The sequence below is a fragment of the Filicampus tigris genome, chromosome 19, assembly GCF_054856515.1.
Source record: "Filicampus tigris isolate MCC_2025a chromosome 19, RoL_Ftig_1.0, whole genome shotgun sequence".
NCBI classification, from domain to species: Eukaryota; Metazoa; Chordata; class Actinopteri; order Syngnathiformes; family Syngnathidae; genus Filicampus; species Filicampus tigris.
The window spans coordinates 1,640,899-1,668,782 of record NC_141235.1 but is presented as its reverse complement, the minus strand read 5'-3'; the positions used below and the strand labels follow the sequence as shown (position 1 = coordinate 1,668,782).

At 41.2% G+C, this 27,884-nt stretch overlaps 4 protein-coding genes across 8 annotated transcripts; 1 reads left to right on the top strand and 3 right to left on the bottom strand.

Annotated features, from left to right (window-relative positions):
* The first annotated feature begins 8 nt into the window (after nt 1–8).
* Nucleotides 9–18,711, top strand: aldh18a1 (aldehyde dehydrogenase 18 family, member A1). 5 transcript variants are annotated; one of them, XM_086015591.1, is made up of 18 exons: nt 9–1,453; nt 6,731–6,849; nt 8,937–9,079; nt 9,896–10,045; nt 10,463–10,567; nt 10,638–10,796; nt 11,017–11,107; nt 11,269–11,393; nt 11,511–11,655; nt 11,736–11,809; nt 12,018–12,117; nt 12,172–12,392; nt 12,735–12,872; nt 13,246–13,441; nt 13,526–13,647; nt 14,293–14,479; nt 15,097–15,192; nt 15,287–18,711. In XM_086015591.1, exons 2-18 carry the CDS (start codon nt 6,768–6,770, stop codon nt 15,478–15,480), a joined length of 2,328 nt encoding a protein of 775 aa, XP_085871717.1. In that variant the 5' UTR covers nt 9–1,453; nt 6,731–6,767; the 3' UTR covers nt 15,481–18,711. The 5 variants fall into 5 exon arrangements, with proteins under 5 accessions (XP_085871717.1, XP_085871719.1, XP_085871715.1 ...); XM_086015590.1 differs by lacking the exon at nt 9–1,453 and adding an exon at nt 6,573–6,650; XM_086015593.1 differs by having other exon boundaries at nt 9–6,849; nt 10,638–10,790.
* Nucleotides 465–2,152, bottom strand: pnmt (phenylethanolamine N-methyltransferase). The gene is made up of 3 exons (XM_086015604.1): nt 1,966–2,152; nt 1,289–1,499; nt 465–903 (listed from the first exon to the last, which is right to left on the bottom strand). The coding sequence occupies exons 1-3, from the start codon at nt 2,135–2,137 to the stop codon at nt 465–467; spliced, it is 822 nt and encodes a 273-aa protein (XP_085871730.1). The 5' UTR covers nt 2,138–2,152.
* LOC147128778 (uncharacterized) lies at nt 3,457–4,622 on the bottom strand. Its single transcript, XM_086015603.1, has 2 exons — nt 4,383–4,622; nt 3,457–3,796 (listed from the first exon to the last, which is right to left on the bottom strand). Exons 1-2 carry the CDS (start codon nt 4,490–4,492, stop codon nt 3,547–3,549), a joined length of 360 nt encoding a protein of 119 aa, XP_085871729.1. The 5' UTR covers nt 4,493–4,622; the 3' UTR covers nt 3,457–3,546.
* Nucleotides 18,712–18,952: 241 nt separating the features above from the next.
* On the bottom strand, nt 18,953–20,944 carry LOC147128776 (gamma-crystallin S-1-like). The gene is made up of 3 exons (XM_086015601.1): nt 20,794–20,944; nt 20,000–20,242; nt 18,953–19,438 (listed from the first exon to the last, which is right to left on the bottom strand). The coding sequence occupies exons 1-3, from the start codon at nt 20,848–20,850 to the stop codon at nt 19,163–19,165; spliced, it is 576 nt and encodes a 191-aa protein (XP_085871727.1). The 5' UTR covers nt 20,851–20,944; the 3' UTR covers nt 18,953–19,162.
* Between the last annotated feature and the right edge of the window lie 6,940 nt (nt 20,945–27,884).

Sequence of the window (27,884 nt, the reverse complement as noted above, 5' to 3'; positions counted from 1 at the left end):
ATAGAGATGCATAGGGTGCATTCATATGTACAGTCTAATTTTCAGTAAGCACTAATTGATCTACCATCCAAATAAAAATGTTCATGAAATAGAATGTGTAAAATACTGTAAAGTAAATAAGTAAAAAATACTGTCGAGTATGCAAAGTACTGCTACTATCTAATGTATATTTTTCATATTGAATATTTCATACATGAAATTACACAGTTTTACTGTCAATATTTTAAAAATATGTTTATTATATGGACTAAATAAAATGTCATTTTGGGAACAAATTTAAAATTCTCATCAGTGGAGAGAGACTTGGCCAACTTTGGTTTCACGGTAGTCGCTGTTTTGGAACAGCAGGGGGCGATGTGTAAGCACATAAAAAGAGAGGCTCGGCCATCCGAAAACATCAACACATTCAGCAAAGGCACATAGAATTCAGTAGAAGGCCACTTTATGGACACGAGCACCCCCTTTTAATCCTTCTTTGCTTTTGCAAAAAACACCCCAGTCACGTCATCCACCCCCACTCTCATGTCCTGAGGCAGCGTGTACACTTCCAGCCGGATCAGGGTGTAGCCGCTCTCCTTCAGACTGGCGCACACCTCCGCCTCGCCCAGTGGCACCACGGGGATCTTCACCCCGGGCCCCCCGAAGTAGAAGCTCTCCCCCAGGGCTCCGATGAGCAGGAGGTGGCCGCCGGGCCGGAGCAACTTCCCGATGTGGCCCAGGGCCCTGGTGAAGGCGGCCAGGTCGGGGCTGACGCTCTCCAGGCAGAAGCAGGACACCAGGCAGTCGGCCCCCGCCGGGGGGAGGACGCGAGGGTCCAGAGGCTGGGGTCGGTGCACGTCGATGGGGAGGATGTCGGTGATCGCCTGGCGGAGCTTGGCCGCCTTCTCGGTCCATGCCGAGGCACTAAAAGCGACAATTAAAAGTTCGGGATTTCAAAATTGCGAAATCCCTTGCTGTTCATGGCGAACGGGGACCAAGTACCCGAGTAATAAAAACTGCTGCCAATAGCAAAAGTCTGCAAGCTATTGATACCTCAAACGCCCCCCACCCCCCACAAAAAAAATGGGAAATTGCCTATAGATGCCCCAATGGTGGCAAAGCACTCTAATCTTACTTGAAGCCAAGATGCATTTGGGATTTCCCCCCAAAATGTCCTTTTTAGACATGGCTTTGATGGAGGACTATCGTGTCTTCTTTCAGAAAAAGCACAAATATTTTTCAACGAATAATATCACTAATAACACTACTATAGAGTTTAATCTATTAAAAAAATGGCGTCATTGAATACCGTCGCCCCTCCAGCTGGCAGACGTGCTGCAGATACGGCGTCCAGTCCAGGCTGCAGCCCTCCTCGTCCCGCAGCCAGCGCCTGAGCTCCTTGCGGTTGGCCTCCAGGAAGTCTGTGAGGACCACCTCGTTGAACACCTCGCAACCGCTCAGGACTTGGTACAGGGTGGGTCCCGAGCCGATGTCCACCAGCAGCTCTCCGTTGATGTCACCTTGGCAAAATATCAAAGGTCTTTTTATAATACAGAGAACCCTGACTCATTCGTCGGGCTTAGAAACCAAGCCGTATCATTGTCTAAAACAAAAAAGTGCTTTGTGCCCTTGTGTGGCATCTTCAGGCAATTACAAACCTTTTTTGTGTGGCCCTCAACTCCTTTGTCACTATTTGAGGCAGGCAGGGCTCCGTCCCTGTCCTACTGTAAACTATGGCCGCAAACCTAACCTTAAAATTAATACAAACGTATCTTGCAACATTATCCTTTAAACTAAATGGCTTGGAAATTATTTGCGTTTGAGAAGGAAAAAAAAAAAAAACACACCGCAAGTGTGAGTATGCTATCAGGTATTTTGCCCCAAAAACAAAAATACCACTTCCTTTCCCCTGAGCCAATTTATTGCTTTTGAGTTGAGAATACTTGCTCTGAGCCTACAAGGCGGGGAGCAGCGTCTGCTCCTTACCTTCGGTGAAGGCTCTATGCAGACACGCCAGTTTCCACGGCACAATACTGTCCTCCCTGTCAAAGTCGGCCCGCGGTGGCGTGTAGTTGTACTGTAGATATGCCGCTGGGTCAAAACGCTGGTAACAGGCAGCCATGGCCGCCACTCCGTTTTCTGTCCCCGTTTGCTCCATTCTTCCCCCTGTCAGTTCACTTGTGAGCTCCCAGGTGCACCGTTTAGTCCTTTGGAGCCTCCTTTTATATAGTCATACTTGGTGTGGGTGTACCTGGGAGGGCATATGTAGTATATGTGTTTGTGCTTTGGGCGTGCGTTGAGTTTTGGGGTGGATGGTGTTGAATCCTGATAGCGTTTGTTTGTGCTTCCTTTCTCTGCCCTGGAGCACTGATGCCATGAGATTAGGGGGCTTTCAGCAAGACTAATGGATGCATCATTGCTTTCAGGTCTTGTAAGCACCCCTCAGCGGGCCTCTATCTTCATGATCAGTCCAGCTTTGCCTTTGCCTGCCCACAAGCGGGTCCTTCTCAAAGACCATGGCTTCGTCTCTCTCTCTCTCTGGGATATGTGGGCCATCCATTGCTGTATTCTATCGGTTAATATTCCAAACTTTGCCTCAGACTACTAATTTATTTGATGGGGGTGGCATGTCAGTCACGTTTGTGTGTCAAACCCGCAGCTCTCGGCCACCTGGGCCAATTGCTAAGAGACAGAACCATCACCGCATTTGTGGTTCCTGCCCCCTGCTCAAGGGAACATCAACGGTGCTTAGTGTTCAGGTTTTGGTCTGCATTGGATGTCAAACCAACAACTCTTAGGTGGCCAAGCCAATTCCACGTGGATGGGATATTTTGAATCCGAACAACAGGATAGAGAAGCGTTGATGTTTTGGTCCATTAGATCTGGAAGCTGCCCCCCCCCCCCCCCCCCCCTCAGGTCCCTCAAGCCAATCCCTGACGGATGGAACTACCGCCTCCCACAAATGTACTTCAAAGAATTCTGCAAACATAAAAACAAGACAAACACGCGTCACCTGTGTTGTTTGGGGAGCCTTTTGCAGCGTTGGAGCCGTCCAATATTCACTTTTGGTAGGTTGAGTCCGATTTATTGCGGGGGTTAAAGGCGCATGTTAGACTTTGAACAGCGCGAGCCAGCCAGGCCAGCTGACAAAACACCGTTTGAGCCACTGATTCGATTAATTTAACGCCTATTCCCAGTGTAAGCAGCAGCTGAACTGCTGTGGAAAATTGCCACGTTGTCATCAAACCGCTCTCCCCAGGGGTCCCTTGACACCTCGTTCATCCCTGGCAGATGGACACACACAACACAGTCTTGCAGTCTTAGCGTTTGCAATGTGGAATTTTGCCACATGACAGTGGTAAAATTAGGGTATGTGATCATATCCCTGGCGTCACTTTTGGCAACATTTGCCAATTTTGTGATGAAATGACTGAGAAGTATCCATATTTCCAAATGAAAGCAAACGGGACAAACTGGTCACTTCTGCTTTGTGGTTTATTAAAAAGCCTACATGTGCAAGGCCAACACACATTTATATGGGCTAAGGGCAAATCATCGGCAAATCCTTCAACCGAGGAACCTCGGCAATGTCATCTTCACGGTGGTCTTAGTTTCTAACACGAGACTCTTTGGTGTTTTGAAGTTGAACCCTCCTTCCTGGATGTGCAGTGGGCTTCCAGGCTCAACCTTTTTGTCGGGCCCCCTCGTCTTGGTCTCTGGTGGCAGCCTCTGACCGATGGCCCCCGAGAGGAAGCGCTGCAGGTGTCGCCTGGCTTCCCAATATTTCTCGGAGCGCTCCGCCTCAGTGACTGTGGGCCTGTAGGGGCGCACAAAGAAATATACTTGCAATTGATCGTTCCTCCTTCACATGAACTCATGATATCCGGAAAACCTAAACCGAAGACCTTAATCCAAAACTCGAACTGTAGTCCTACCCCATGACTCTAATGTTAAATCCTTCATCCTAAGAGCGAAATCCTGATTAAAAAAAAACAACAACTCAAATTTGAATTCTGCCCCTCACCCCAATTTTCTTTAAAGCTAAATGTACTCCTGGCTCAAACCTGAACCGAAACCCTAACCACTACCACTGGTAACGCCCTAAGCTGAACCCTAACTCCCAACCTCAACCGTAACCACAAACTACAACTAAAACTTGAATCCAAAATCGGAGAAAGTCTTAATGGTGACCCTTGGCCACTAATCCTAACTAAAACCTTAATCCTACCCTTTACTCCAAGCCAAACCTTCGATTTAAACTCTGGCCCTACGCCTGCCCCAGTCATAACCCAACACTGCACAAAGCGTCCACACAAGTTTCCTTGCAATTTCAAGGGGTGCATGCAATGCCACCCTTGGCGCCGCAAAAGACCGTAGAAAAGCACGAAGCGTTGGTCGCTAACCTTTGCACCCGAGGCACGCCGAGGCTGTGCCAATGAGCCGAGTAGCTCTGTCCTCTCTGCCAGTCCTCCTCCGTCACGCTGCAGTCCAGTGCGCCGCCAACACTGCTCATCTTCGCAGGGTCGCTTTCCTTGTTAAATTTGACACGAGTGTGAAAGACTGACTTTTTTTCTACTGAGTCCACTGAGCGAGCCTGACAGAATGTGCTACAAGTGTTGGGTCAGGGTGGGTGGAAGGCGGATTAGTGGCGTGTTTACATAGTTGTGCGTCTGCGGTTATTTTGGTTACATGCCGATGTGAAACACAAAAGCACGGTAAGGCCGACATTCTGAACACTTCTTTCCGATATGTGACCATGGATCGTTTGTCACAGGAGAGCAGACTGTGGTATACAGTGTACTGCCAAAATGTGCAGTATACTGTAGAGAGACCCTGTCAACAAAACATTTTAGAGAGAAGACAATATCTAGGAATTTTAATCTTCTCCTGAATGGTCCTTGTATTCCCCTTATGGGACATTCTTGCAGCTTGAAATCAAACTAAAAGTCTTCTGTCCCCTTAAAAGTTAAATACAACTGATTTGTAATTAGTTTTTCTTCAGTGTACCACTAGAGGGAGCCGGTGTACCGCACTTTGAAAATCACTGCTGTTCAGTATTTCTGTTAATGTGTAAAATGCTGTAAAAACCTGTACAATCAGTCGCTATAAACTGCATAGTTCTGCGATTTAGCAAGGATTTCCACAACAAATACTTAAATTGCACATAAAAAAAAAAATCTGCGATATCGCAGGGCCACAGTAGTCAACTCTGCGTGTTATTGCAAGTGAACATTGTAAATGACTTACTCCCTGTAAAAGTTTTTCATTTTTCTACCTTTTTTCCACCAGGTTGCTCTTCTGTATAAATGGTAACAACCCCGAATAGAGGGACTAAATCTACTCGGCAAGTTTCCAGTTTTCCCAGTTCCTCATTTACACTCATTTACGCTCTTTTAAAATATGCAAGCACTGTGAGTACTTTTTACCGAGATGCAAACACAGCACACGCTTTGTTAGTTAGCCTGTGCGTTGATTAGTATGGCCTGGAGCATCAAGGTAAGCAAGGCTTAGGTCCTTCCGCCGCCAGTCAGATGGACAAATAACAGATGAGCGCAAGGCGCAGATAAAGAGCAAAAAGTGGACTCGAGAGAAAACAGGCCGAAATAATGGAGTAACGTGCATTTAAGCCCCAGGACGATTGAGTTATGTCGGGCGCTGAGGGGCAGGTGCTGGGGAGTCCGATGTCAGCAGCCGGCTGTGCTCAGGGCTCCTTGCGCTCACAAACTTGCCTTTACCTACACCAGTGTATGGTTTTTTTTCTTGCATCTGTTTCCCTCGAAAAAAAGAGTCAACATAAAAGATGCACGAGTAAAGTTTTGGTGTTTTGATACATTGCAAAGACAAACTGATTCAAAATGAAAAATTAAGACCTCTCGTACCGATTTTTATTTATTTTTTGGTGGGGGTGGGCGTTGTTCTATGTAGAAGTTTTTAGGGAAAATTACTTTAATCCATTTTGGAATAAGGCTTTAAAATGTGAAGCGCTGTAAAAACAAACCCCCCCCCCCAAAATTGTAGATGCACTGTACTGTATAGTGAACAGAAACATTTGCAATTTATAAATCAAGACTAGCAGCCAATATGAATATTACATCATAATATGAGTAAAGTAGCGTGCTACTTTGAGATATTAGTTTAATTCATTCCGTGACCGCACTCGTGTCGCAAATCATCTTTGCCAATTGAAATGATTGGAACTGACATTGATCCGTTCCGCCCTCGCCCCCCCAAAAATGTAATGTTTTCTAATAAGAAAAATCATATTGTACCCATACTTTATAAAATCATACAGTAATACAGATACTATGTCTGGAGCCGTTCTCAGCTCCCCAGTAAAAGGCAGTGGTGACAGTATTTTTTGCAGAAGATAAAGAATATGTCTGAGTATTATGTAGTCTACATGTATTACATGTACTAGATTTATTGTTTCACCAACCTTCAGGTGGTGTAAAAAGTGTATTTACAGTGGCAGCCGCCACTTTTTAAGAGCACGGATGTCAAAAAGTGAAGCTCTCATCCGGCAGTTTAGTGTCAGGATGGGGAGGGAGGAGGCGGAGGGAGGGAGCGAAGATGAGGGAGGGCCAAACCAGCTGGCATCAGCCTCCACTTGACACTAAAGTTGCCATCAAAAGGCTTATAGCGCACTGACAAGGTGGATTGTCATCAGCAGTGTAAGTACACACGCAATCACACTCGTCACCTTGTGATCTATAAAGTCACGTCAAACGAGTTGCTGCGGATGCTCTCGCAGGTACAGTGAAGCTGTGTGAAACCGTGTCAAAGTGAGTATGCTGCTCCAGAGGCTGTGTTCCAGGATTCAGCTGCGCCCCCACAAACACTCCTGGAGGACCACCAGAACACTCACACAAGGCAAGCCAGGGGCACCCCTGATTCTTTTTGCTGAAATGGGAGGGCAGATGTTTCCATGGGAACGGCTTGAAACACTCTCAATGCCAGCATTGACCCACCGAAAGAAAGAATAGACTTTCTTCATTTGCCAGAAACAAGTTTGTTTTGAGCTTTGACTCTTCTTTTGCTAATCAGCTGGAGTGAAACAATCATTTCTTTATAATATACAACGAAGAAACACAGAGTGACCACATGGCTCAAGTTGAACCTCGGTGGCTTTTTTTACATGGTATTTCGTCCGTCATGCGCTCCGCGAACTGAGTCATCTTTTCTCACCATTGTGACAGCCACTTTCACTTTTCTACACGTCAGCTTTTTATACCATCCATGTACATACTCTGTTCAAGTGTCAGGGGCCTAAACTTGTCCGACGTGCAACATGTTGGCGTTTTCCCCCCTTCGTCCTTGACATGACCTGCTGAGATTCACCACCGAATCTTCATCTCCTACTGAGATATTGTACTGATCTCAAATCCAAAGCAATGTGACCTACAGGGTTGATTTCATCATTGCGGTAGTTTAGAAACCTACGTTTTACAGGTCACGGATGAAAAATGTAGTTGATGAATACAAACATCGCTAGAGAACTTAAACTGTTGGATTCTGCTTGACTAATACAAATGTTTGAGCGATCCCACCAAAAAAAATGGTTGTTAAAGAACCAGGATGTCCTTTGCATTTTTCACGGAACCCAGCAAGGCCGGATATGCTGCCCGAACTGTGAGCACGGGTAATCTAATGATACAAAATGTTGTCATTCAAGCAACGTTGGCCACAGCAGGGCGGGGCAAGTCAGAGTCAGATAGTCAACGCCATGCCTCGGGTTTCATCCTTCGGGTATTCCCTTAGACACGGGCGTCGTCCCGCCTCTTTCACGGCTGTGATACTCACTCCGACAGGTGCCTGAGTTCATACACCCCTGAAGCTAATACCCTCGTTTGACTTTACTAAATATTTTTAATTCGTTTACAAGTACTTAGCTACAGTATTGACTTTGTGAGCAATAAAATGTGTTCACAGTTTTGGAGTAATCTGCTTGTGGGGAACTTTTTCCGCCCGTTGCGCACCTCATTGTTCCGCGATGGGGTGCGATGTCAGCCATTTTTTGTGCTGATGCAGCTGTCTGCGCGTTACCGAGGTTACAGATGGATGTGAAAGGGAGGGGGTGCTCGTCGCGTTCAATCGTGAAATACGATGCAGTCGATAGAGTAACAATAACTGCAGTGGTGGGAAGTAACAGTATAGTGAAGAAGAAATGCATTGTTACTGTAACAAGTGAGGAAAAATGCATAAATATGACTTGGACACTTTGACTTTTTAGAGACTGCACAGGTGCATGTTTCTGTGGGAGCTTGAGCAAATGTGCTGGTGACACGGACAGTTCTCAGGAGTGTTTCTTTAAACACTGTTACCACTATCATATAAAAAAAAGTTTCAGGACTCATTTTCCTTAATGAACACTCACAATTGGTAAATCAAAAATGCATTTTAGTTGACTCAGATCAGTCTCGGTGTACACTAACTTACTACTACCTGTACAACAAAATTACATTTTGAAATGCTTTCTTTTTTTTGTATTTTTGTTCACTTTAGGAAAAGTCATCAAATTTCAAGGTGAAAGAGCGACATTTCGGGCATTTTTATCAAGTCTAATTTGACCGGAACGGTACCACAATGTAAAATACATTTTATTTTAAAAAAGAAAAATGATTACAAGGCTATAGCTTCATCCCCACTCGACAAAATTGTAATATTTTCTTTCCAAAAACATTGCACACTTTATTGTAGCTGAAGGCAACGTCATTAACTTGTTTACCTAAGACAATATCACAAGATGTGAGGGCTAATATATTACTTTTTATTATTTACATAAGCATTACCTTCATTGTGTTACCTGTTGTAATACAATATTACTACAGCATTACCTGTCTCCACTTTTTTTTTTTTAAATTTATTTATTTTTTTAAACAAATGTATATGTACTTGTACTTATTTACAGAGTACTTTTTCCACCTGTGAATACTTGCCAGTTGTCCCCCTCCACCCAGGTCCCCGTAGCCGCGCCCCCTTCGCCCAGCGCGGCGAGCTGCGTCACGCCAAGAGGATCGTAGTGAAGCTGGGCAGCGCCGTAGTCACCCGCGGCGACGAGTGCGGCCTGGCGCTGGGCCGGCTGGCATCTATCGTGGAACAGGTGAAAGTTTTGCTCAAGCAAATAATAAAAAGCATCCTCCCACACTTTTATCTGCAGTTGTAAGATGACTGCCTCTGGCGGGGAGACGTGATGTGCTAGGAAAATATATTAAACAAAACATAAAAATGGGGAAGATGTCCATCAGGATGAACCTGTTATTTTTATAGTGATTCTATTTTAAGATATTTTTTTTTAGTAAGTTTGTATTTAGTCTAATTAAAAAAAAATGTGTTTTGACTCTATCTATCTATCTATCTATCTATCTATCTATCTATCTATCTACCTATCTATCTATCTATGTTTTTTTTTACATAATATTATGTTGGTAAGCATCATTCTAATTCTTAAAAATATGCTACCTAGTGCCTAATGCTTTTTTAGTATCCTAATTTATATATCTTTAAAATAAATTTTACGCTATGTTGGTAAATGGTATTGCGATTAAAAAAGAAAAAAAAAAAGTACCGGTAGTCAAGTGTTGTTACCTTATATTTCTTAGAATATTTTCAACTTAAACACTGTTCTTATTGTTTATGAAACAGAATTAATAACTTTCTAACAACTATAGCAACTGCTTTTGAACTATTAACATTTTTTGTTTCCCCCAAAAAATGTTGATAGGTCAATGTCACCAACATTTAAAAAATATATACAGTATAACACAAAGAAGAAAGAAAGAACTATGTATAGTGTTACACTTTCTGAAATCAGTTTATTTCGCGCCATTTCGTTTGACGTTATAGGATTAGAAGTGCGTCGCTAACCAAAACCGCAGCAACTCCTCTGCTTGAACTTGACGCGCTTTGTGGCCCACAGGTGGCAATGCTGCAGAGCCAAGGCCGAGAGCTGATGATCGTCACCAGCGGGGCGGTGGCCTTCGGCAAGCAGAGGCTGCAGCATGAGATCCTGCTGTCCCAGAGCGTCCGGCAGGCACTGCACTCGGGACACAGTCAGCTCAAAGACATGGTCACTGAAATCATCATCTGCTGCATGGCGTGCGCTACCTTGACTTACGAGTGCGCCGACTGAAACATTTGACAGCCGAATGTGATTCGGACACACCGCCACTAGATGGCGTCAGTGAACGTCGCATCCTCTGACCACCATTTGTTCACATGGTTACTTACCTCACTTTGCCACCATCTTGTGGCATGTATGACAGTTTTTGTTTGAAAAGATTGAAAATATATATAGATTTTTTTTGGGGGGGGGAGGGGGGTGAACTGGTTAAAGGCATTTCAATTGTGAAAGCTGATTTGAGATACAAGTGATAAAACTTAAGTCAAGGTATCTATGTACATGTGTATTCAGTACAATCAAGCTCATGTGAAGCTCTATAAAATATGTTTTTGTTTTTTTTGTTGTTCTGCATTGTACTTGCAGTCTTTACCCGTGTTGGAGGCCCGGGCGTGCGCGGCCGCTGGGCAGAGCGGCCTGATGGCTCTGTACGAGGCCATGTTCTCACAATACAGCACCTGCACTGCCCAAGTACTCTCTTCCCTTCCTTCCTTTTTGCGGGGTGAGAAATTCCCGTGTTCCATCGTGACTTTCTGCTCAGGTTCTGGTAACCAACCTGGACTTCTACGACGACCAAAAGCGCAAGAACCTGAACAGCACGCTGCTCGAGCTGCTGCGCATGAACATCGTGCCCATCGTCAACACCAATGACGCCGTGGTCTCCCCGCCGCAGCCCGACAGCGACCTGCAGGGGGTAAACGTGGGTACCGATGTCAAGGGGTGGTCGGTGGGGGTGCGGCTGGTGGGCGGGGCCGTTGCTGGTGGCGGGCGCCCGTCAGATAAATACGCTACGCCAATACAGTCCAAAGAGATCTAATACAAGAGCTGCAACCCATTTAGGCAGCACACCCAAATTGCAGTACTGAGAGCTTCAATGACAGATGTGTGCTGACATCAGCCATCTTTCTTTTTTGCCATAGGTGATTAGCATTAAGGACAACGACAGCCTGGCGGCGCGGCTCGCTGTGGAAACGGAGGCCGACCTGCTCATCGTGCTGTCCGACGTGGAAGGTATGCGGCGCCGCGTCAACAACACCATCTGCTTCCGTGACCGAGCGGCGGCAGGAGTGCGGGGGCTTGATGCCTCGCCGTGTCTAACACAGACCGCTACAGTTGACACAGGTGGCGCGGGTGTGTAGCTTACCCCTGACAAATACCTTTTTGATTATAAGGACTGTACACCTGCCCGCCTGGAACCGACGATGCCGAGCTCATCGATATCTTCTATCCTGGAGACCAGCAGTCCGTCACCTATGGGATGAAGTCCAGAGTTGGAATCGGGGGCATGGAGGCCAAAGTAGGTGGGCGCACAGGTCCAGGCAGAATCCTTGAGATTATGGTGCAGATCCGGCTAAAAGCGGCATTGAATTTGCACACCTAGCTGTTCGGGCTTGTCACTTTGCCTGTTGTGCAGGTCCAGTCGTCCATCTGGGCGCTACGAGGCGGCACCTCGGTGGTCATAGCTAGCGGCACGCATCCCCAAGTCACGGGCCACGTCATCGCCGATATTGTGGAGGGCAAGAAAGTGGGCACCTTCTTCTCCGAGACCAAACCGGCTGGTGGGTGGACATTCAACCCCCCCCCGCAACGCCTCACCTGCTTTCGCACCGGCGCTGTCAGCTTCTCTGACTTTTTCCAGGCATGACTGTTGAGCAGCAGACAGAAGCTGCACGCAGTGTCTGGAGAAAACTGGCATCACTGCAACCGGAGCAGGTCGGAGTTGCGATTGTCTGTGTGTCCCGATACATTTGTCCAGAGATAATTTTCCTGTGTGGCCACTGGCCAAGGAGTCCCAAAACTTATGTCCATCTGGTGTAGCTCATCCAGTTTTGATATTTGATTTCTTTATCAACACTGACATCTTGTGGAAGGATGTTGTCTTGCATGGTGTGACTCAATTGTTCTGATGGAACGTTTTCAGAGGAGCGAGATCATCAGCCACCTTGCAGATCTTTTGATTGACAGGAAAGACGACATCCTGTCCGCCAACAAGACTGACGTGGACCTGGTCGCCAGCCAGGGTAAGGCACGCAGGAAGTGCTTTTTGCAGTCATGACACCACTTGTTCTCCGCAGGTCAACTGTCGGCCGCCCCGCTGGCGCGTCTGAGCCTGACTCCGGCCAAGCTGGACAAGCTGGCCATCGGTCTGCGCCAGATCGCCTCGGCCGCTCTGGACTGCGTGGGCCGCGTCCTGCGCCGGACCAGGGTGGCCCACAAGTTGGAGCTGGAGCAGATCGCCGTGCCCATCGGGGTCCTACTGGTCATCTTCGAGGGACGCCCAGACTGCCTGCCGCAGGTAACCCCAACAAAGTCGTCTTTCCTCAAGGACCGTTTAGCTTCTCAATTACAGCTTTTTATTTTCGTCTCACCCTTTTTTTAGTTCGTGGTTTTGCTTTCCGTTATTTTGTTTTCATTTTTTTTCATTTTTCTTTTTTTTTTTCAGTTATTACCTTTCATTTTCCAAGTGTTCCTCCCCCCTATTTAATGTTGTTTTTATTTTTCCTTTTAAGTTTTCTTTCCCTTTTTGTCCTTCTTACTCTCATTTATTATTTCGGGTGAAAAATGGAGGCTTTTATTCTGCGGAGGCTTCAATTTATTGACTGTCAAAGGTGATGTTGCGTCTCCTCCCTCACTGCAGGTGTCAGCTTTGGCCATTGCCAGCGGCAACGCCAGCCTGCTGAAGGGCGGCAAAGAGATGGCCAACACCAACCGCGTCCTCCACCAGCTCACCCAGGAGGCCCTTGCCCTGCATGATGTCTCACACGCCGTGCAGATGGTAAGGTCACTTTTGTTTGTTTTGATTGAGCCAAACTCTCACTTCCACGAATGAACGAATTTTGTGATTTAGTTTTTTATTTGAAAATTCTGGAATACATCCTTTTGGGTTCTTTCTCTTCATTAAAAAAAAACAGCAGCTTTTTTTTTTTTTTTTTTTTTTTTGGCTAGAAGAAAAAAAAGCTTGTGAAATTTGGGAATACAGGTTTTTTTTTTTTTCAAACAGCAAATTTGATCTTAAACCCTAAACCTCACAAAATGAGTTGTTGTTTTTTGATCACCATTGTTTATTTTGTTTTATTTTTTTTTTATCAAGCAAATTTTGATGTCGATTTTTGCCACGGTAACAGGCGCTTCACACTGTTTGTTACCAGGTGAACACCCGCGAGGAGGTTTGGGATCTTTGCCGAATGGACAAAATGATCGACCTGATTGTGCCGCGAGGCTCGGCCGAACTTCTGCGAGACATCCGGCGGACCGCCAAGGGCATCCCAGTGCTGGGTCACGGTGACGGCATCTGCCACGTTTACGTGGACGCCCAAGCCAGCGCCGACAAAGCCCTCAAGATCGGTAACGATTTTGGAAAAGTTGGAAAATTTTGCATGGGAATGAATGGAAATGAACCAGGCCATGATGATGTGGATGCGGTTGCAGTCAGAGATTCCAAGTGCGACTACCCGGCGGCATGCAACTCCATGGAAACGCTGCTGATCCACCAGGATGTCCTCGCGATGCCGCTCTTCAAACAGATCGTTGACATGCTGCACACAGAACGGGTACTGAATGCACACACACGAAATACAAACAGCCCAAAAATATTTTGCGATGAGAAAAAAAAAAAAAAAAAAAAATTCACAACATTTTGGATTTCCATCTAAAATGTGTTGTGATGTATTTTTCTTTGAAACAATCCCACTGAAGAGAAAGTGTGCTTGTCATTTGGACATACGTTTTGACATCTTTTAAAACCTGTAAAAAAGACAAAAAAAAAAAAAAATTCTTAAAATTCACAAACTGTGCCAGATGAAAAACATGTGAGTCCAAATTCTGTGAGGTTTTCCTGGTTATGCAAAAAATGCCAAGTTATTTTTTTTTAGAATGCAAAAGAAAACTGAGAGTTTTTTCTCCTGACATTTTTTATGATTCACTTTTGCAAAGTAAAGAGTTTGTTTTCTGATTAAAAAATACATACATCAATCAAAATGTTCATATGAAAAATAAGTACAGTTTTTTTTTCTTTCCATCAGAAACATTTTTCCTTTTTTATTTTAAAGAACCAAAGCATTACTAACCCCCCCCCCAAAAAAAAATTCCCAAATTTGGTGGTACATGTTCTGACACATTTGTTAGTTTTGTGTTTTTATTCTCAAAACTCCATCAGTGAGTGATTGACGCATCTGCCGTTGCGGTGTTGAGAGCAGGTGAAGATCTACTCCGGCCCTCACTTTGCCTCCTACATGACGTTCAGCCCGCTGAAGGCGCGCTCCATGCGCACCGAGTATGGCGACCTGGAGTGCTGCATCGAGGTGGTGGACAGCACGCAGGCGGCCGTGGAACACATCCACAAGTACGGCGGCTCCAACACGGACGTCATCGTCACGGAAAACGGTACGTCCAACGCAAATATGGGAAAATCACGCATGTTCTTTTAGTCTTTCGTTTAGCAAGTTTTCTTTTTCCATCTGAAAAGCAGCCAAACATTTGCTTCTCTCATTTTATGTAAAAGAAAACATAAAAAGATAGAACACATGACATCTTTTTTTTTCCATTTCATCCAAATAGACTCAAAATTTGGACATAGAGTACATTGAATAAATTGATTTTTTTTTTTTTTTTTTTTTTAAAAACCTCCAAAACATATTTTTGTATTCAAATAATTATTTGTCTTTGGAGCCATAAAAAAAATGACAAAAACAAAAAAAAATTGTGGGAGATGCACGTTTTTCATCCTTAGTGATTTTATTATTACATACAAGACAAAGATGTCATTTTTTGGACCCATTTAGAGAAGCTTTCCCTTTGAATTTGAAAAAAAACAGAACAAAACCAAGTAACTACACACGCGAGTTTTGCAAAGTGTGCACCGTGTCTGTAGTTCCCTCGAAAGTCCAAGTTGTCCATGCCACAAAAGTGCTTGTGGCCAAAACATGGAAGGAAAAACACGCTGTACATTTATTTATTTGATTTGATTTGATTTTTTTTTTTTTTTCCCGTTTTGTCTCAAGAGGACACGGCGGAGTGGTTCCTGCAGCAACTGGACAGCGCCTGCGTCTTCTGGAACGCCAGCTCCCGTTTCGCCGACGGCTACCGCTTTGGACTGGGTGAGTGCCGTGTGACTTCTCTGTTGTCCGGGAGCTCTTCCTCTTCCTCTTCCTCTTCGTCTGCTACTTTTTTTTTTTTTTTTTGTGCATGCAGGAGCAGAGGTGGGCACCAGCACGGCGCGCATCCACGCCCGCGGCCCCATGGGCCTGGAGGGACTGCTCACCACCAAGTGGGTCCTGCGGGGGGACGGCCACGCGGCCGCCGATTTCAGCGAACCGGGCACCATGAAGTACCTCCATGAGGATCTGCGGATGAGCCCGGCCCAGGAACCGCGCCAGTTGAGTTGAAGAAACCTTTTCATTCCTGTCACTCGCTTGCCAATTTCCACTTCCGTAAGTCTTCACAGGAGTTGTTAATATGACTCCCTTAGTGGGGGATTTCCATGAAATTTGCACAGAAATATACAACATATTGTCTCTGTCCATTGAGAAGCATGTATCTCCAAATAGGTTTTATTTTGTGTGGAACCAAAATAAAAAAAAAAAAAAAGAAGAGTTGTTTTCTTTTAATTGGAAAAAATAATTTGTTCTTTAAATTTGTTTTATTAATGTTTCGTGTGCTAATTTAAAATGGTATTTTTTTACCCAAAATACAGACAAAAGCAACCTTTTTGTTTTGTGGAGTTACACATAATTCATCAGAGGAAATTCAAAGAACATCATAAAAAGTGAACGTACACTAAACCGAAAAGTGCACAGCTTCATAAATAGTATATGTCCTTCTTTGTTATCTTTATCATGATGCGCTTCAATCCGTCGGTTAATGAAAGTTGTTCGTTTGAATAACTTTAATTTAAGCCAACGTGTCCTGCTGATCACAGGATTCACATTGCAATTAAATCATATGAAACATGCACGGATCGTAATCCCTATTTCCATCGAGTCCTTAGAAGATGACGGCTTCTTAAATGAAGTCCTCCTTTAGAATAATAACATAGTAGCATTTAAAAAAAAAAAAAAAGCCTTAAAAAAAAAAAGAGAATATTTGGATATTTAGTTTCAAACATGGAAGGATTTGGTCGACATGGCCGGCGTGTCGACCCGCTTTTCACCCAAATTAACGGAGGGCTGTAAAGGGAAGAAGCGCTACTGATGTCTTTGCGAGCGTCGGGCCCACAGGGGAATCTCCCCCGTTGCTGCTGCTGCTGCTGCTGCTGCAAATGGGGCGAGAAAGAGAAAAGATGCAAGACAATACTACAGAGGTTTAATTATCCGGCCGTCACAACTGAAAAAAGAGCCAGAAGGAGACTTCACAATGGGAATCACAGGATTTCTCGCTTTTTTTTTTTTTTTTTTCCCCTCTTATCATCTAAAGAAGTCCAAAAAACGCACTACTTTACCCTTCAATCAGCTCCACGGCACCAAAGAGACGCAGACAAAACTCAACAATCTTCTCCGTTCAAAAGGCAGGAAAAAGTGGAGCACGCAACCTGTTTTTAATTTCATACTACTATTAAAACATACGTAACATATGCAAGTATTTTTGTAGGACATTGCTGGAAGAACTTCCAAAGTTGTTGTCGTTTCCATATTTTTCCCCTCATACCGACTCATGTAAAATGATTGAATTTCTTACTTTTAGCATTAAAAAAAATGTCCCAAAGAAGTTAAGACATGTTACGATAAAACATCGAACCGAAAACAACACTATATTTTATTTTGCGGTCGCGCTCATCCTATTTTGTGCAACTGTTAAATAATCCACCACAATGGTGTTTTTATACATTTATTTCAAAGGTTTGACTTTTGACAGGATGCGTTGATATCGCCGAGCAGACTGGGCGGCTCATTGCGTCGAGTTGTGAATAAAAGTTAGCGTTTTGTAATTTACCTTGCCATCTGTTGAACCACTAATACACAATTTACAAAGTCGTTAGCTTTAACAGCATAATTGCCCATGTCATGTTTTGCTTATTTTTACGACAACAATCAAAAATACCATATGTACTGTATGCACGCATACACATATTCGCTGTCCTGTGAAAAACACTTCTGACAATTTGTATGTATTTATTTTTTTACGCGAATGGGGTTTTCTGCGTTACAGATATCCATAAACGGGAAAATCCCCCCCAAAAAATACAAGATTAGATGCTGAACCAGCGCAGCCCACCCGGCGATGCTGTGCGCCACCACGGCATCTTGTGGGAATTGTCGTCCACCCGTGCAAAAAAGTCAAAGCGCTTGATGGGTGCACCAAAAAGGCGGAAATCCTTTAATTGGACATTACTGGAGGCCAAAACTCATATTTTCTCTCGCTGTTGATCTTAAGAGACTCTCAAACGTGCTCTATTCTTTTCCTCTTCTCTTTCGCAGTCAATAATTAATGCTCAGAGTTATTTATTCATGCGGATCTCGGCCAATTACGCGGTGCCTAATTAACAATTTCAATAATTGATATTTATTTCTGAAAGAGGAATCTCAGGCTGATGTAAAATGCATGAGCAGCGGGTTTTTTTTTTTTTTTTTTTTGTGGGTGTGTGTTGGTTCTGAGCGAGTTTCCCGCCCGCTGGCTTGGGGCTAATATCGGGACACTTTGACGGCGTGTCTTTGGCGCGTGTGATGTGGATCTAACGTGGACGTCTTTCATGGCGCCATGTGATCTGCTAAAGACGCTTACTTGTTGTACATCCGCTCGTCGCCTCTAGTGCTCTTTAATAGCAACGCGACCCACAAAAGAAGATGGAGGCCGCCTCTCGCCTTGATGATAATGGCTGACAATGTGCCAGCAAACGCCCCCCCCCCCCTCCCCCACCCCTTCTCCCAAAAAGTAGAGGTGGATGACTGAAGCACAAACGTATTACATTTAAAACAATTTGTTGTTTAATTTAAAAAACGGAAATACTGTGCATGTTTTTTTTTTAAGTCACTTGCAAACAAAGACATTTTTTACCTTTTTTTTTTAACGCAAAGTAGAAACTCCCAAATTTGGTGAATAAAAGTCTACACACCCCTGTTTTGACATTTGGACATGCATGTTTTTCATCAGATGAACATAAAACTTTTTTTTTTTTTTTTTTCAAAAACAAAGATTACATTTTTTTTTTCGTACAAAGAGAAGAAACAATTTATTGGAAGAAAAAAAAAAATCTGGAGATACATGTTTTTCCATCTGACAAATGTTGAGAGTTTTTCTATTTTATTTATTTAAAAAAAAACAACAAAAAAAACATTTTTAACAGCTATATAAAAAGAAGCTACACACAGTGTTTGGAGATAGCGAAAGTCTCCACACTCATTCCCACAAAACCCAATCGACTTAGAGATACTTCATTTTAAATAAAAAAACAGACTTTCTTAAAACTTGTTTTTATCATTACTTTAGAATTCAAACACCAAAGCAAGATGACAAGTTTTGAAACTTGTGGACCATGTAGCATAACATTATGAGGAATGTTGTATGAAAAAGAAAAGAACACATTTGGACGTTTGTGTTTTTTGATGGGTCAACTGTGCAGATTTTTGTCTAAAAATGGTCATTTTGCTTTGTTTTGAGGAAAATAAAAGCAAGAAACACTTGTTTTGTTATGTGTGTGTCATCTTGAACACTGAGCCTGTCCCAGCTGACTTGCGACTTGGCGAATGGCGGACTACACCCTGAACTGGTCGCCCGCCAGCCAGACATCGTCACTGAGCGGAACTGATCCCACGCTGCCCACACACACACAAGTCAGGCGAGTGTACCGCTACACCATCAGCGACACAAAAAACATTTTTCTTTGTTTTTCTAATGGAATGGTGGGGGGGGAGAAACTACAAGTTGACTTTTATGATTCTTTTTATTTGTGTTGATTTCAGTAAGGCAAGGCAAAACCATTCTTCTAGGGGACTTTTTTGGCGGGTGGGGTGGGGCTTCAACCGGGGGTAAAATGCAAATAGACAAAAAGATTGAAGTTCCACGACAGTGAACAATGTTGACAACAACATGCGTGGAGGAACACGAGTGTGGCGCACGAACAAGAAAAAGAAATCAGTTGAGTTGGGTGACGCGTCTGAGCGAGCCGATGGTGGGGCTGGCGCTGCCCCACTCGCTGTGTCGGCGGTACTCGCCGGGGCGCAGGAAGTACTGGCGCCCCCTGTAGTTGGGGTGCTCGTGCAGCATCCAGTAGCCCTCCATCACGTTGACCGAGGAGATGTCGCGCGTGTGGAAGCGCTCGTTCAGGTCGGGGCAGTCCTCTATTAGCTCCAGGTTCTGCCCGCCGAAATCAGAGCGCTCGAAGATCTTCATCCGGTAGCTGCCGTTGTACTGCAGCCCAAACAAAAACAAAAGAACAAACTTTGACCATCTTTTAAGCCTTGCTTGTTTTTCGGACAAAAAAAAACCCCCACAGAGATACAGGTTTCTCGTCTGACAAATTTTTGGAAGTATATACTTAAAATATTGGAAATGTCTTATGGTCATTTCTGTTGTTAATTTTTGGAGATGCATTTTCTATTTTTCTCCAAACTTTCTGCAAATAGTCATAACATTTGTTCGATGAAAAACATCTGCAATTTTTGTCGGATTTGATCTTTTTACAACAATCTCGCATTTGTGATCGGACAAACTATCTCAATTGTTTTAGGACAAACTATCTCAATTGTTTTGGGGAATATATTTATTTTGTCCTTTGACCCAAAAATTCAAGAGATACACATTTTCTCGTTTGGCACATTTTGTGAGTGTTTTTTCTTTTGCATGAATATCAAACTTGTTTTTTTTTTTTTCCCGTGTGGCGATAGATGTTTTTAATTTGACAAACGTGCTTTTCTCCCCTGCTTCTATGAATAACAAAGAAAAGTGTTTGTTAGTTGTAGCGCGACTCACGGGCGGCACTAGGCGGCAGGAGCGGATGCAGTCGTTGAATCCAGCCCAGCGCTGGTAGTCGGGGTAGTCGCCCTTGTGCAGCACGTATTGGTAGCCGGCGTAGTTGGGCTTCTCGTAGGCCACCCAGCAGCCGTTCTCCACGCGGATGGAGTTGCAGCGGCTGAAATAGTTGTGCATCTCGGGGCAGTCGCCGTTGCACTCAAAGTGGCGGCCCTGGAAGTTTTTATCCTCAAAGAAGACGATCTGCACAAACAAGACGTGCCATTAAAGCTTTGGAAGACTGCACGTTTGGAGTTGTTTCAGAATTGTTTTTTTGTTTTTTTTCGTTTTTTGGGAAAAAAAAGACAATAAAAAAAAATATAAATATAAAAATAGCAGTTTTTTTTTTAACAAATGTTGACTTTTTTTTTAAAGAAATATGTTCTCAATTAGTGAGACACTCAGGTATACGTTTCGACAACTTTTATTTAAAAAAAAAAAAAAAAATTCTCGAAAAGAAAGAAAACAGGAAATATTTTCCTTATTTCTAATTTTGTGAAAAAACAAATGGATTAGTTTTCCAATAAAAAGAAAAGAATTTGGATATACGTCATTTTCGCTTGACAAATGTTGTACTTTTTTTAAAGTAATAAATAATATGTTTGGGTATACCAGGATTGCCTCAGTCATTTAAAAGAAAACATTTTTGTTTTTCAGAACTAAAGAAAAAATAAGTCAAAAAAGTTTTTGTAGTTATTGAAGCTTTCTTATTTGTAAACTGTAATGAAGTCTAATTAAGGGGACTTGGCACTTACCTTGCTCATTGTGATGTCGTTCAAGCGGCAATCAGAAGCAACGGCACATTGGCTCATGACCCTCGATAGATGTGGCAGCGGCAGCCGCCTTTATAGAACCGACGGGCCGCACGTTCAAAAGGTAAGTGTGGCAAAAGGGCGCCGAGTCAGCAGGCCTGCCCAGCTGCACTGGCGGCTGCTTTGTCCTGGCCAAGCGCTGCGTAAAATACTGTACGGCTGCACATTTCCCCAGGGAAAAAAAACAAAAAAAACAGCCACAATAGGAGTTGCAACATCTGCCTTTATTGGTGAGCCATTACTGATGTCAGACTGCCAAACTTTTTTCTAGTGTGAAATTGTTGTTTGTAATGAGTGGGCAAAATATATCTATATATATATATATATATATATATATATATATATATATATAGATATACATATATATTTAAGGGGTAAGGGTATACCCTTACCTTTTTTAAAAAAAAAAGGTAACAGTATAGTAAGGCGTTTTTTTTATTTTTTTTCGAAAAACGAGGTAAGAGTATAGTAAGCCGTATTTATGCACTTTAAGCAAGGTATACCATTACCTTTTTTTCGAAAAACGAGGTAAGGGTATCCTAAGGCGTTTTATTTTCGAAAAACGGGGTAAGGGTCTACCCTTACCTTTTTTCGAAAAAAAAGGTAACGGTATAGTAAGGCGTTTTTTTTTTTTTTTTTTTTTTTTCCCAAAATGTGGTAAGGCTATAGTAAGGCGTTTTTTTTTTTTTCTCAAAAAGTGGTAAGGGTATAGTAAGGCGTTTTTTTTTTTTTTTTTTTTTTCCCAAAAATGTGGTAAGGCTATAGTAAGGCGTTTTTTTTTTTTTTCTCAAAAAGTGGTAAGGGTATATAGTAAGGCATTTTTTTTTTTTTTGAAAAACGAGGTAAGAGTATAGTAAGCCGTATTTATGCACTTTAAGCAAGGTATACCATTTTTATTTTCGAAAAACGGGGTAAGGGTATACCCTTACCTTCTTTCGAAAAAAAGGTTACGGTATAGTAAGGTGTTTTTTTTTTTTTTTTTTTTTTTTCCCAAAATGTGGTAAGGCTATAGTAAGGCGTTTTTTTTTTTTTCTCAAAAAGTGGTGAGGCTATAGTAAGGCGTTTTTTTTTTTTTTTTTGTTGTTTTTTTTGAAAAACGAGGTAAGAGAAAAGTAAGCCATATTTATGCACTTTAAGCAAGGTACACCATTACCTTTTTTTCGAAAAACGAGGTAAGGGTCCTTAGGCGTTTTATTTTCGAAAAACGGGGTAAGAGTCTACCGTTACCTTTTTTCGAAAAAAAAGGTTACGGTATAGTAAGGCGTTTTTTTTTTTGTTTTTTTTTCCCAAAATGTGGTAAGGCTTTAGTAAGGCGTTTTTTTTTTTTTTTTTTTTTTTTTTTTTAAAAACGAGGTAAGAGTATAGTAAGCCGCAATCATGCACTTTAAGCAAGGTATACCATTACCTTTTTTTCGAAAAACGAGGTAAGGGTATCCTAAGGCGTTTTATTTTCGAAAAACGGGGTAAGGGTATACCCTTACCTTTTTGTGAAAAAAAGGTAACGGTATAGTAAGGCGTTTTTTTTTTTTTTTTTTTTTTCCCAAAATGTGGTAAGGCTATAGTAAGGCGTTTTTTTTTTTTTCTCAAAAAGTGGTAAGGGTATAGTAAGGCGTTTTTTTTTTTTTTTTTTTTTTTTTTTTTTTAAAAACGAGGTAAGAGTATAGTAAGCCGTATTTATGCACTTTAAGCAAGGTATACCATTACCTTTTTTTGAAAAACGAGGTAAGGGTATCCTAAGGCGTTTTATTTTCGAAAAACGGGGTAAGGGTATACCCTTACCTTTTTGTGAAAAAAAGGTAACGGTATAGTAAGGCGTTTTTTTTTTTTTTTTTTTTTTTTTTCCCAAAATGTGTTCAGGCTATAGTAAGGCGTTTTTTTTTTTTTCTCAAAAAGTGGTAAGGGTATAGTAAGGCGTTTTTTTTTTTTTTTTTTTTTTTTTTTTTTAAAAACGAGGTAAGAGTATAGTAAGCCGCAATCATGCACTTTAAGCAAGGTATACCATTACCTTTTTTTCGAAAAACGAGGTAAGGGTATCCTAAGGCGTTTTATTTTCGAAAAACATGGTAAGGGTCTACCCTTACCTTTTTTCGAAAAAAAAGGTTACGGTATAGTAAGGCGTTTTTTTTTTTTTTTTTTTTCCCAAAATTGGTAAGGCTATAGTAAGGCGTTTTTATTTTTTTATTTTTATTTTTTTTTCCCAAAATGTGGTGAGGCTATAGTAAGGCGTTTTTTTTTTTTTTTTTTTTTTTTTTTTGAAAAACGAGGTAAGAGAAAAGTAAGCCATATTTATGCACTTTAAGCAAGGTATACCATTACCTTTTTTTCGAAAAACGAGGTAAGGGTCCTTAGGCGTTTTATTTTCGAAAAACGGGGTAAGAGTCTACCGTTACCTTTTTTCGAAAAAAAAGGTTACGGTATAGTAAGGCGTTTTTTTTTTTGTTTTTTTTTCCCAAAATGTGGTAAGGCTTTAGTAAGGCGTTTTTTTTTTTTTTTTTTTTTTTTTTTTTAAAAACGAGGTAAGAGTATAGTAAGCCGCAATCATGCACTTTAAGCAAGGTATACCATTACCTTTTTTTCGAAAAACGAGGTAAGGGTATCCTAAGGCGTTTTATTTTCGAAAAACGGGGTAAGGGTATACCCTTACCTTTTTGTGAAAAAAAGGTAACGGTATAGTAAGGCGTTTTTTTTTTTTTTTTTTTTTTTTCCCAAAATGTGGTAAGGCTATAGTAAGGCGTTTTTTTTTTTTTTCTCAAAAAGTGGTAAGGGTATAGTAAGGCGTTTTTTTTTTTTTTTTTTTTTTTTTTTTGAAAACGAGGTAAGAGTATAGTAAGCCGTATTTATGCACTTTAAGCAAGGTATACCATTACCTTTTTTTGAAAAACGAGGTAAGGGTATCCTAAGGAGTTTTATTTTCGAAAAACGGGGTAAGGGTATACCCTTACCTTTTTGTGAAAAAAAGGTAACGGTATAGTAAGGCGTTTTTTTTTTTTTTTTTTTTTTTTTCCCAAAATGTGGTCAGGCTATAGTAAGGCGTTTTTTTTTTTTTTCTCAAAAAGTGGTAAGGGTATAGTAAGGCGTTTTTTTTTTTTTTTTTTTTTTTTTTTTTAAAACGAGGTAAGAGTATAGTAAGCCGCAATCATGCACTTTAAGCAAGGTATACCATTACCTTTTTTTCGAAAAACGAGGTAAGGGTATCCTAAGGCGTTTTATTTTCGAAAAACATGGTAAGGGTCTACCCTTACCTTTTTTCGAAAAAAAAGGTAAGGCGTTTTTTTTTTTTTTTTTTTCCCAAAATTGGTAAGGCTATAGTAAGGCGTTTTTATTTTTTTATTTTTATTTTTTTTTCCCAAAATGTGGTGAGGCTATAGTAAGGCGTTTTTTTTTTTTTTTTTTTTTTTTTTTGAAAAACGAGGTAAGAGAAAAGTAAGCCATATTTATGCACTTTAAGCAAGGTACACCATTACCTTTTTTTCGAAAAACGAGGTAAGGGTCCTTAGGCGTTTTATTTTCGAAAAACGGGGTAAGAGTCTACCGTTACCTTTTTTCGAAAAAAAAGGTTACGGTATAGTAAGGCGTTTTTTTTTTTGTTTTTTTTTCCCAAAATGTGGTAAGGCTTTAGTAAGGCGTTTTTTTTTTTTTTTTTTTTTTTTTTTTAAAAACGAGGTAAGAGTATAGTAAGCCGCAATCATGCACTTTAAGCAAGGTATACCATTACCTTTTTTTCGAAAAACGAGGTAAGGGTATCCTAAGGCGTTTTATTTTCGAAAAACGGGGTAAGGGTATACCCTTACCTTTTTGTGAAAAAAAGGTAACGGTATAGTAAGGCGTTTTTTTTTTTTTTTTTTTTTTTCCCAAAATGTGGTAAGGCTATAGTAAGGCGTTTTTTTTTTTTTTCTCAAAAAGTGGTAAGGGTATAGTAAGGCGTTTTTTTTTTTTTTTTTTTTTTTTTTTTGAAAAACGAGGTAAGAGTATAGTAAGCCGTATTTATGCACTTTAAGCAAGGTATACCATTACCTTTTTTTGAAAAACGAGGTAAGGGTATCCTAAGGCGTTTTATTTTCGAAAAACGGGGTAAGGGTATACCCTTACCTTTTTGTGAAAAAAAGGTAACGGTATAGTAAGGCGTTTTTTTTTTTTTTTTTTTTTTTTTTCCCCAAAATGTGGTCAGGCTATAGTAAGGCGTTTTTTTTTTTTTCTCAAAAAGTGGTAAGGGTATAGTAAGGCGTTTTTTTTTTTTTTTTTTTTTTTTTTTTAAAAACGAGGTAAGAGTATAGTAAGCCGCAATCATGCACTTTAAGCAAGGTATACCATTACCTTTTTTTCGAAAAACGAGGTAAGGGTATCCTAAGGCGTTTTATTTTCGAAAAACATGGTAAGGGTCTACCCTTACCTTTTTTCGAAAAAAAAGGTTACGGTATAGTAAGGCGTTTTTTTTTTTTTTTTTTTTCCCAAAATTGGTAAGGCTATAGTAAGGCGTTTTTATTTTTTTATTTTTATTTTTTTTTCCCAAAATGTGGTGAGGCTATAGTAAGGCGTTTTTTTTTTTTTTTTTTTTTTTTTTGAAAAACGAGGTAAGAGAAAAGTAAGCCATATTTATGCACTTTAAGCAAGGTATACCATTACCTTTTTTTCGAAAAACGAGGTAAGGGTCCTTAGGCGTTTTATTTTCGAAAAACGGGGTAAGAGTCTACCGTTACCTTTTTTCGAAAAAAAAGGTTACGGTATAGTAAGGCGTTTTTTTTTTTGTTTTTTTTTCCCAAAATGTGGTAAGGCTTTAGTAAGGCGTTTTTTTTTTTTTTTTTTTTTTTTTGAAAAACGAGGTAAGAGTATAGTAAGCCGTATTTATGCACTTTAAGCAAGGTATACCATTACCTTTTTTTGAAAAACGAGGTAAGGGTATCCTAAGGCGTTTTATTTTCGAAAAACGGGGTAAGGGTATACCCTTACCTTTTTGTGAAAAAAAGGTAACGGTATAGTAAGGCGTTTTTTTTTTTTTCCCCAGAAAGTGGTAAGGGTATAGTAAGGCGTTTTTTTTTTTGTTTTGTTTTTTGAAAAACGAGGTAAGATAATAGTAAGCCGTTTTATGCATTTTAAGCAAGGTATACGATTACCTTTTCGAAAAACGAGGTAAGGGTATACTGTAACGGTATAGTAATTAATTAATTATTTTTTTTTCCCAAAAAAAGTGCGTGGGGGCGCTGCGCGGGGGCGGAGATGTCCTTTGGTTTATGGGTTAATATGAATAATGTTCAAATTTCTTACTGAAATACATAGGATCATAATTTGAGTCATGCTAGCATGCTAACATTAGCAGGCTAACTGTAGTAGCACAATCTAGGAACGCAATTTAATCTAGAAACATAAGAGCACATGTTACGGCCTGCATTTCCCACGATTACCACATCAATTGCTTTATTTACGCTTGTACAGACGTATGCATGCCAAATTTTTGTGTTGCGAGCATTTACACCGCTCCACCCATTAGGTGGCGCCAGAGGCTCGCAAATGATTTTGCCTATTTGAAACAGGATCCAAAACCATGCAAGGGTATATACTAAGGCGTTTTATTTTCGAAAAACGAGGTAAGGGTATACCCTTACCTTTTTTCAAAAAAAAAAAAAAAAAAATTATATATATATATATATATATATAAAATGTACGTCTACGCAATACGCATGCGTGTGAGCGTCTTTATTACAAACGGAACAAACATGAATGAGTTACGTTTTTGAATCTCAATATGATTGGTCATAGTGAACACAATGTCAATCAATGAATCAATCAAAACACTTTATTGTCAATCAATGAATCAATCAAAACACTTTATTTGTCCCGGAGGGGCAATGTAGAAGGCGTACCAAGCAGCATTGTAGGACAACACAACATGATCAAAAACATACATCAATTCCAAAAATACAATGAAAATATATATATATATATATATATATCCATCTACTGCCAAGTAAAAAGTGTTCTGTGCTTAATGCTCAGATGTAATAATGATGTGATGATGCAATATAGGAATGCGTGTGGTGCTGGGACTTATTGACGCGCTGGAAGGGCACACAATAACAGTGGACAACTTTTTCACATCAATACCCCTTGCAGCAGAACTGAAAAAAAAAAAGAAAGAAACTCACTTGCGGGTACTGTAAGGAGGAACAAGCCGGAGCTCCCCGCACAAGTGACACAAACAACAGGAAGGCAGCCCCTCTTGAGCATTTTCTGCCTTCATCAAAGACATGGCTATGTGCTGGTGCTCAGCACAGCACACAAGGAGCCTAAAGTGGAGGACGGGGGCAAAAGCAAACCCGAAATGATTTTTATTGGATTACAATACATCTAAGGGAGCAGTGGACCACCCGGACCAGGTAAGCACAAGTGGTTGTTAGGCAAGGCCCCTCTCTGTCCATTTTTAAAACCTGGTTGAAGACACATTTCCTTTCTGGCTTTCTGGTGAGGTGCGGGCTCCAGTGCAGCAACAGGCCGCTCCTTCGCCCAGGCGAAAACATTGCGGCCTCTGCGCAGACAAACTCATTGCATCCAATGCATTGCGAAAAGTGTGGTACCCCCATTTGCCGCAAACACGTAAGAAGCATCTGTAAAAACTGCTGAAAAAAAAAAAGTTCTGAAAAGTGTTGTTGTTCTTGTTACGTTATATAAATTCTGTTATAAATTCTTCGTAGTTGTTGGGACTTTCCTTTTCAAGGTTATATGTGTGTGGATAGTTCTGATGCCACTGAACATTTTGAGTGGTTGAAAGTAACAAAATATTCATAAATGACTTAGTTATCACATCTCAAAACATTTACAATGATTGTAAAGAATTGCGTGTTTAGGGGTATTATACACAAAAATGGCCATTGCTAAAAATGGGCATGCATAAAAAATTTTTTTAAATCTGTTGTTCTAACTCTTTAACCTTTTCAAAGCTCTAATTGTGTGATATGAAATTTTCCAATTCAATTTTGTTTTATACATAAGGGGGCCCTATTTTTTCATAAAAAAAGGGAAGGGTCCCCCCTTACCAATTT

What these genes read in the sequence shown, in the direction of transcription:
- aldh18a1 (XM_086015591.1), top strand. Translation starts at nt 6,768, where the DNA reads ATGCTGCTCCAGAGGCTGTGTTCCAGGATTCAGCTGCGCCCCCACAAA. An exon ending in GCCCAGACTGCCTGCCGCAG is followed by an intron (nt 12,393 to 12,734) that starts GTAACCCCAACA and finishes CCCTCACTGCAG; the next exon opens with GTGTCAGCTTTGGCCATTGC. An exon ending in ACATGCTGCACACAGAACGG is followed by an intron (nt 13,648 to 14,292) that starts GTACTGAATGCA and finishes TGTTGAGAGCAG; the next exon opens with GTGAAGATCTACTCCGGCCC.
- LOC147128778 (XM_086015603.1), bottom strand. Translation starts at nt 4,492, where the DNA reads ATGAGCAGTGTTGGCGGCGCACTGGACTGCAGCGTGACGGAGGAGGAC. An exon ending in GGCGTGCCTCGGGTGCAAAG is followed by an intron (nt 3,797 to 4,382) that starts GTTAGCGACCAA and finishes GCGCCCCTACAG; the next exon opens with GCCCACAGTCACTGAGGCGG.
- LOC147128776 (XM_086015601.1), bottom strand. Translation starts at nt 20,850, where the DNA reads ATGAGCCAATGTGCCGTTGCTTCTGATTGCCGCTTGAACGACATCACA. An exon ending in ACGACATCACAATGAGCAAG is followed by an intron (nt 20,243 to 20,793) that starts GTAAGTGCCAAG and finishes TTGTTTGTGCAG; the next exon opens with ATCGTCTTCTTTGAGGATAA. An exon ending in CCTGCCGCCTAGTGCCGCCC is followed by an intron (nt 19,439 to 19,999) that starts GTGAGTCGCGCT and finishes TTTGGGCTGCAG; the next exon opens with TACAACGGCAGCTACCGGAT.
- pnmt (XM_086015604.1), bottom strand. Translation starts at nt 2,137, where the DNA reads ATGGAGCAAACGGGGACAGAAAACGGAGTGGCGGCCATGGCTGCCTGT. An exon ending in GCATAGAGCCTTCACCGAAG is followed by an intron (nt 1,500 to 1,965) that starts GTAAGGAGCAGA and finishes TATTTTGCCAAG; the next exon opens with GTGACATCAACGGAGAGCTG. An exon ending in TGCCAGCTGGAGGGGCGACG is followed by an intron (nt 904 to 1,288) that starts GTATTCAATGAC and finishes TGTCGCTTTTAG; the next exon opens with TGCCTCGGCATGGACCGAGA.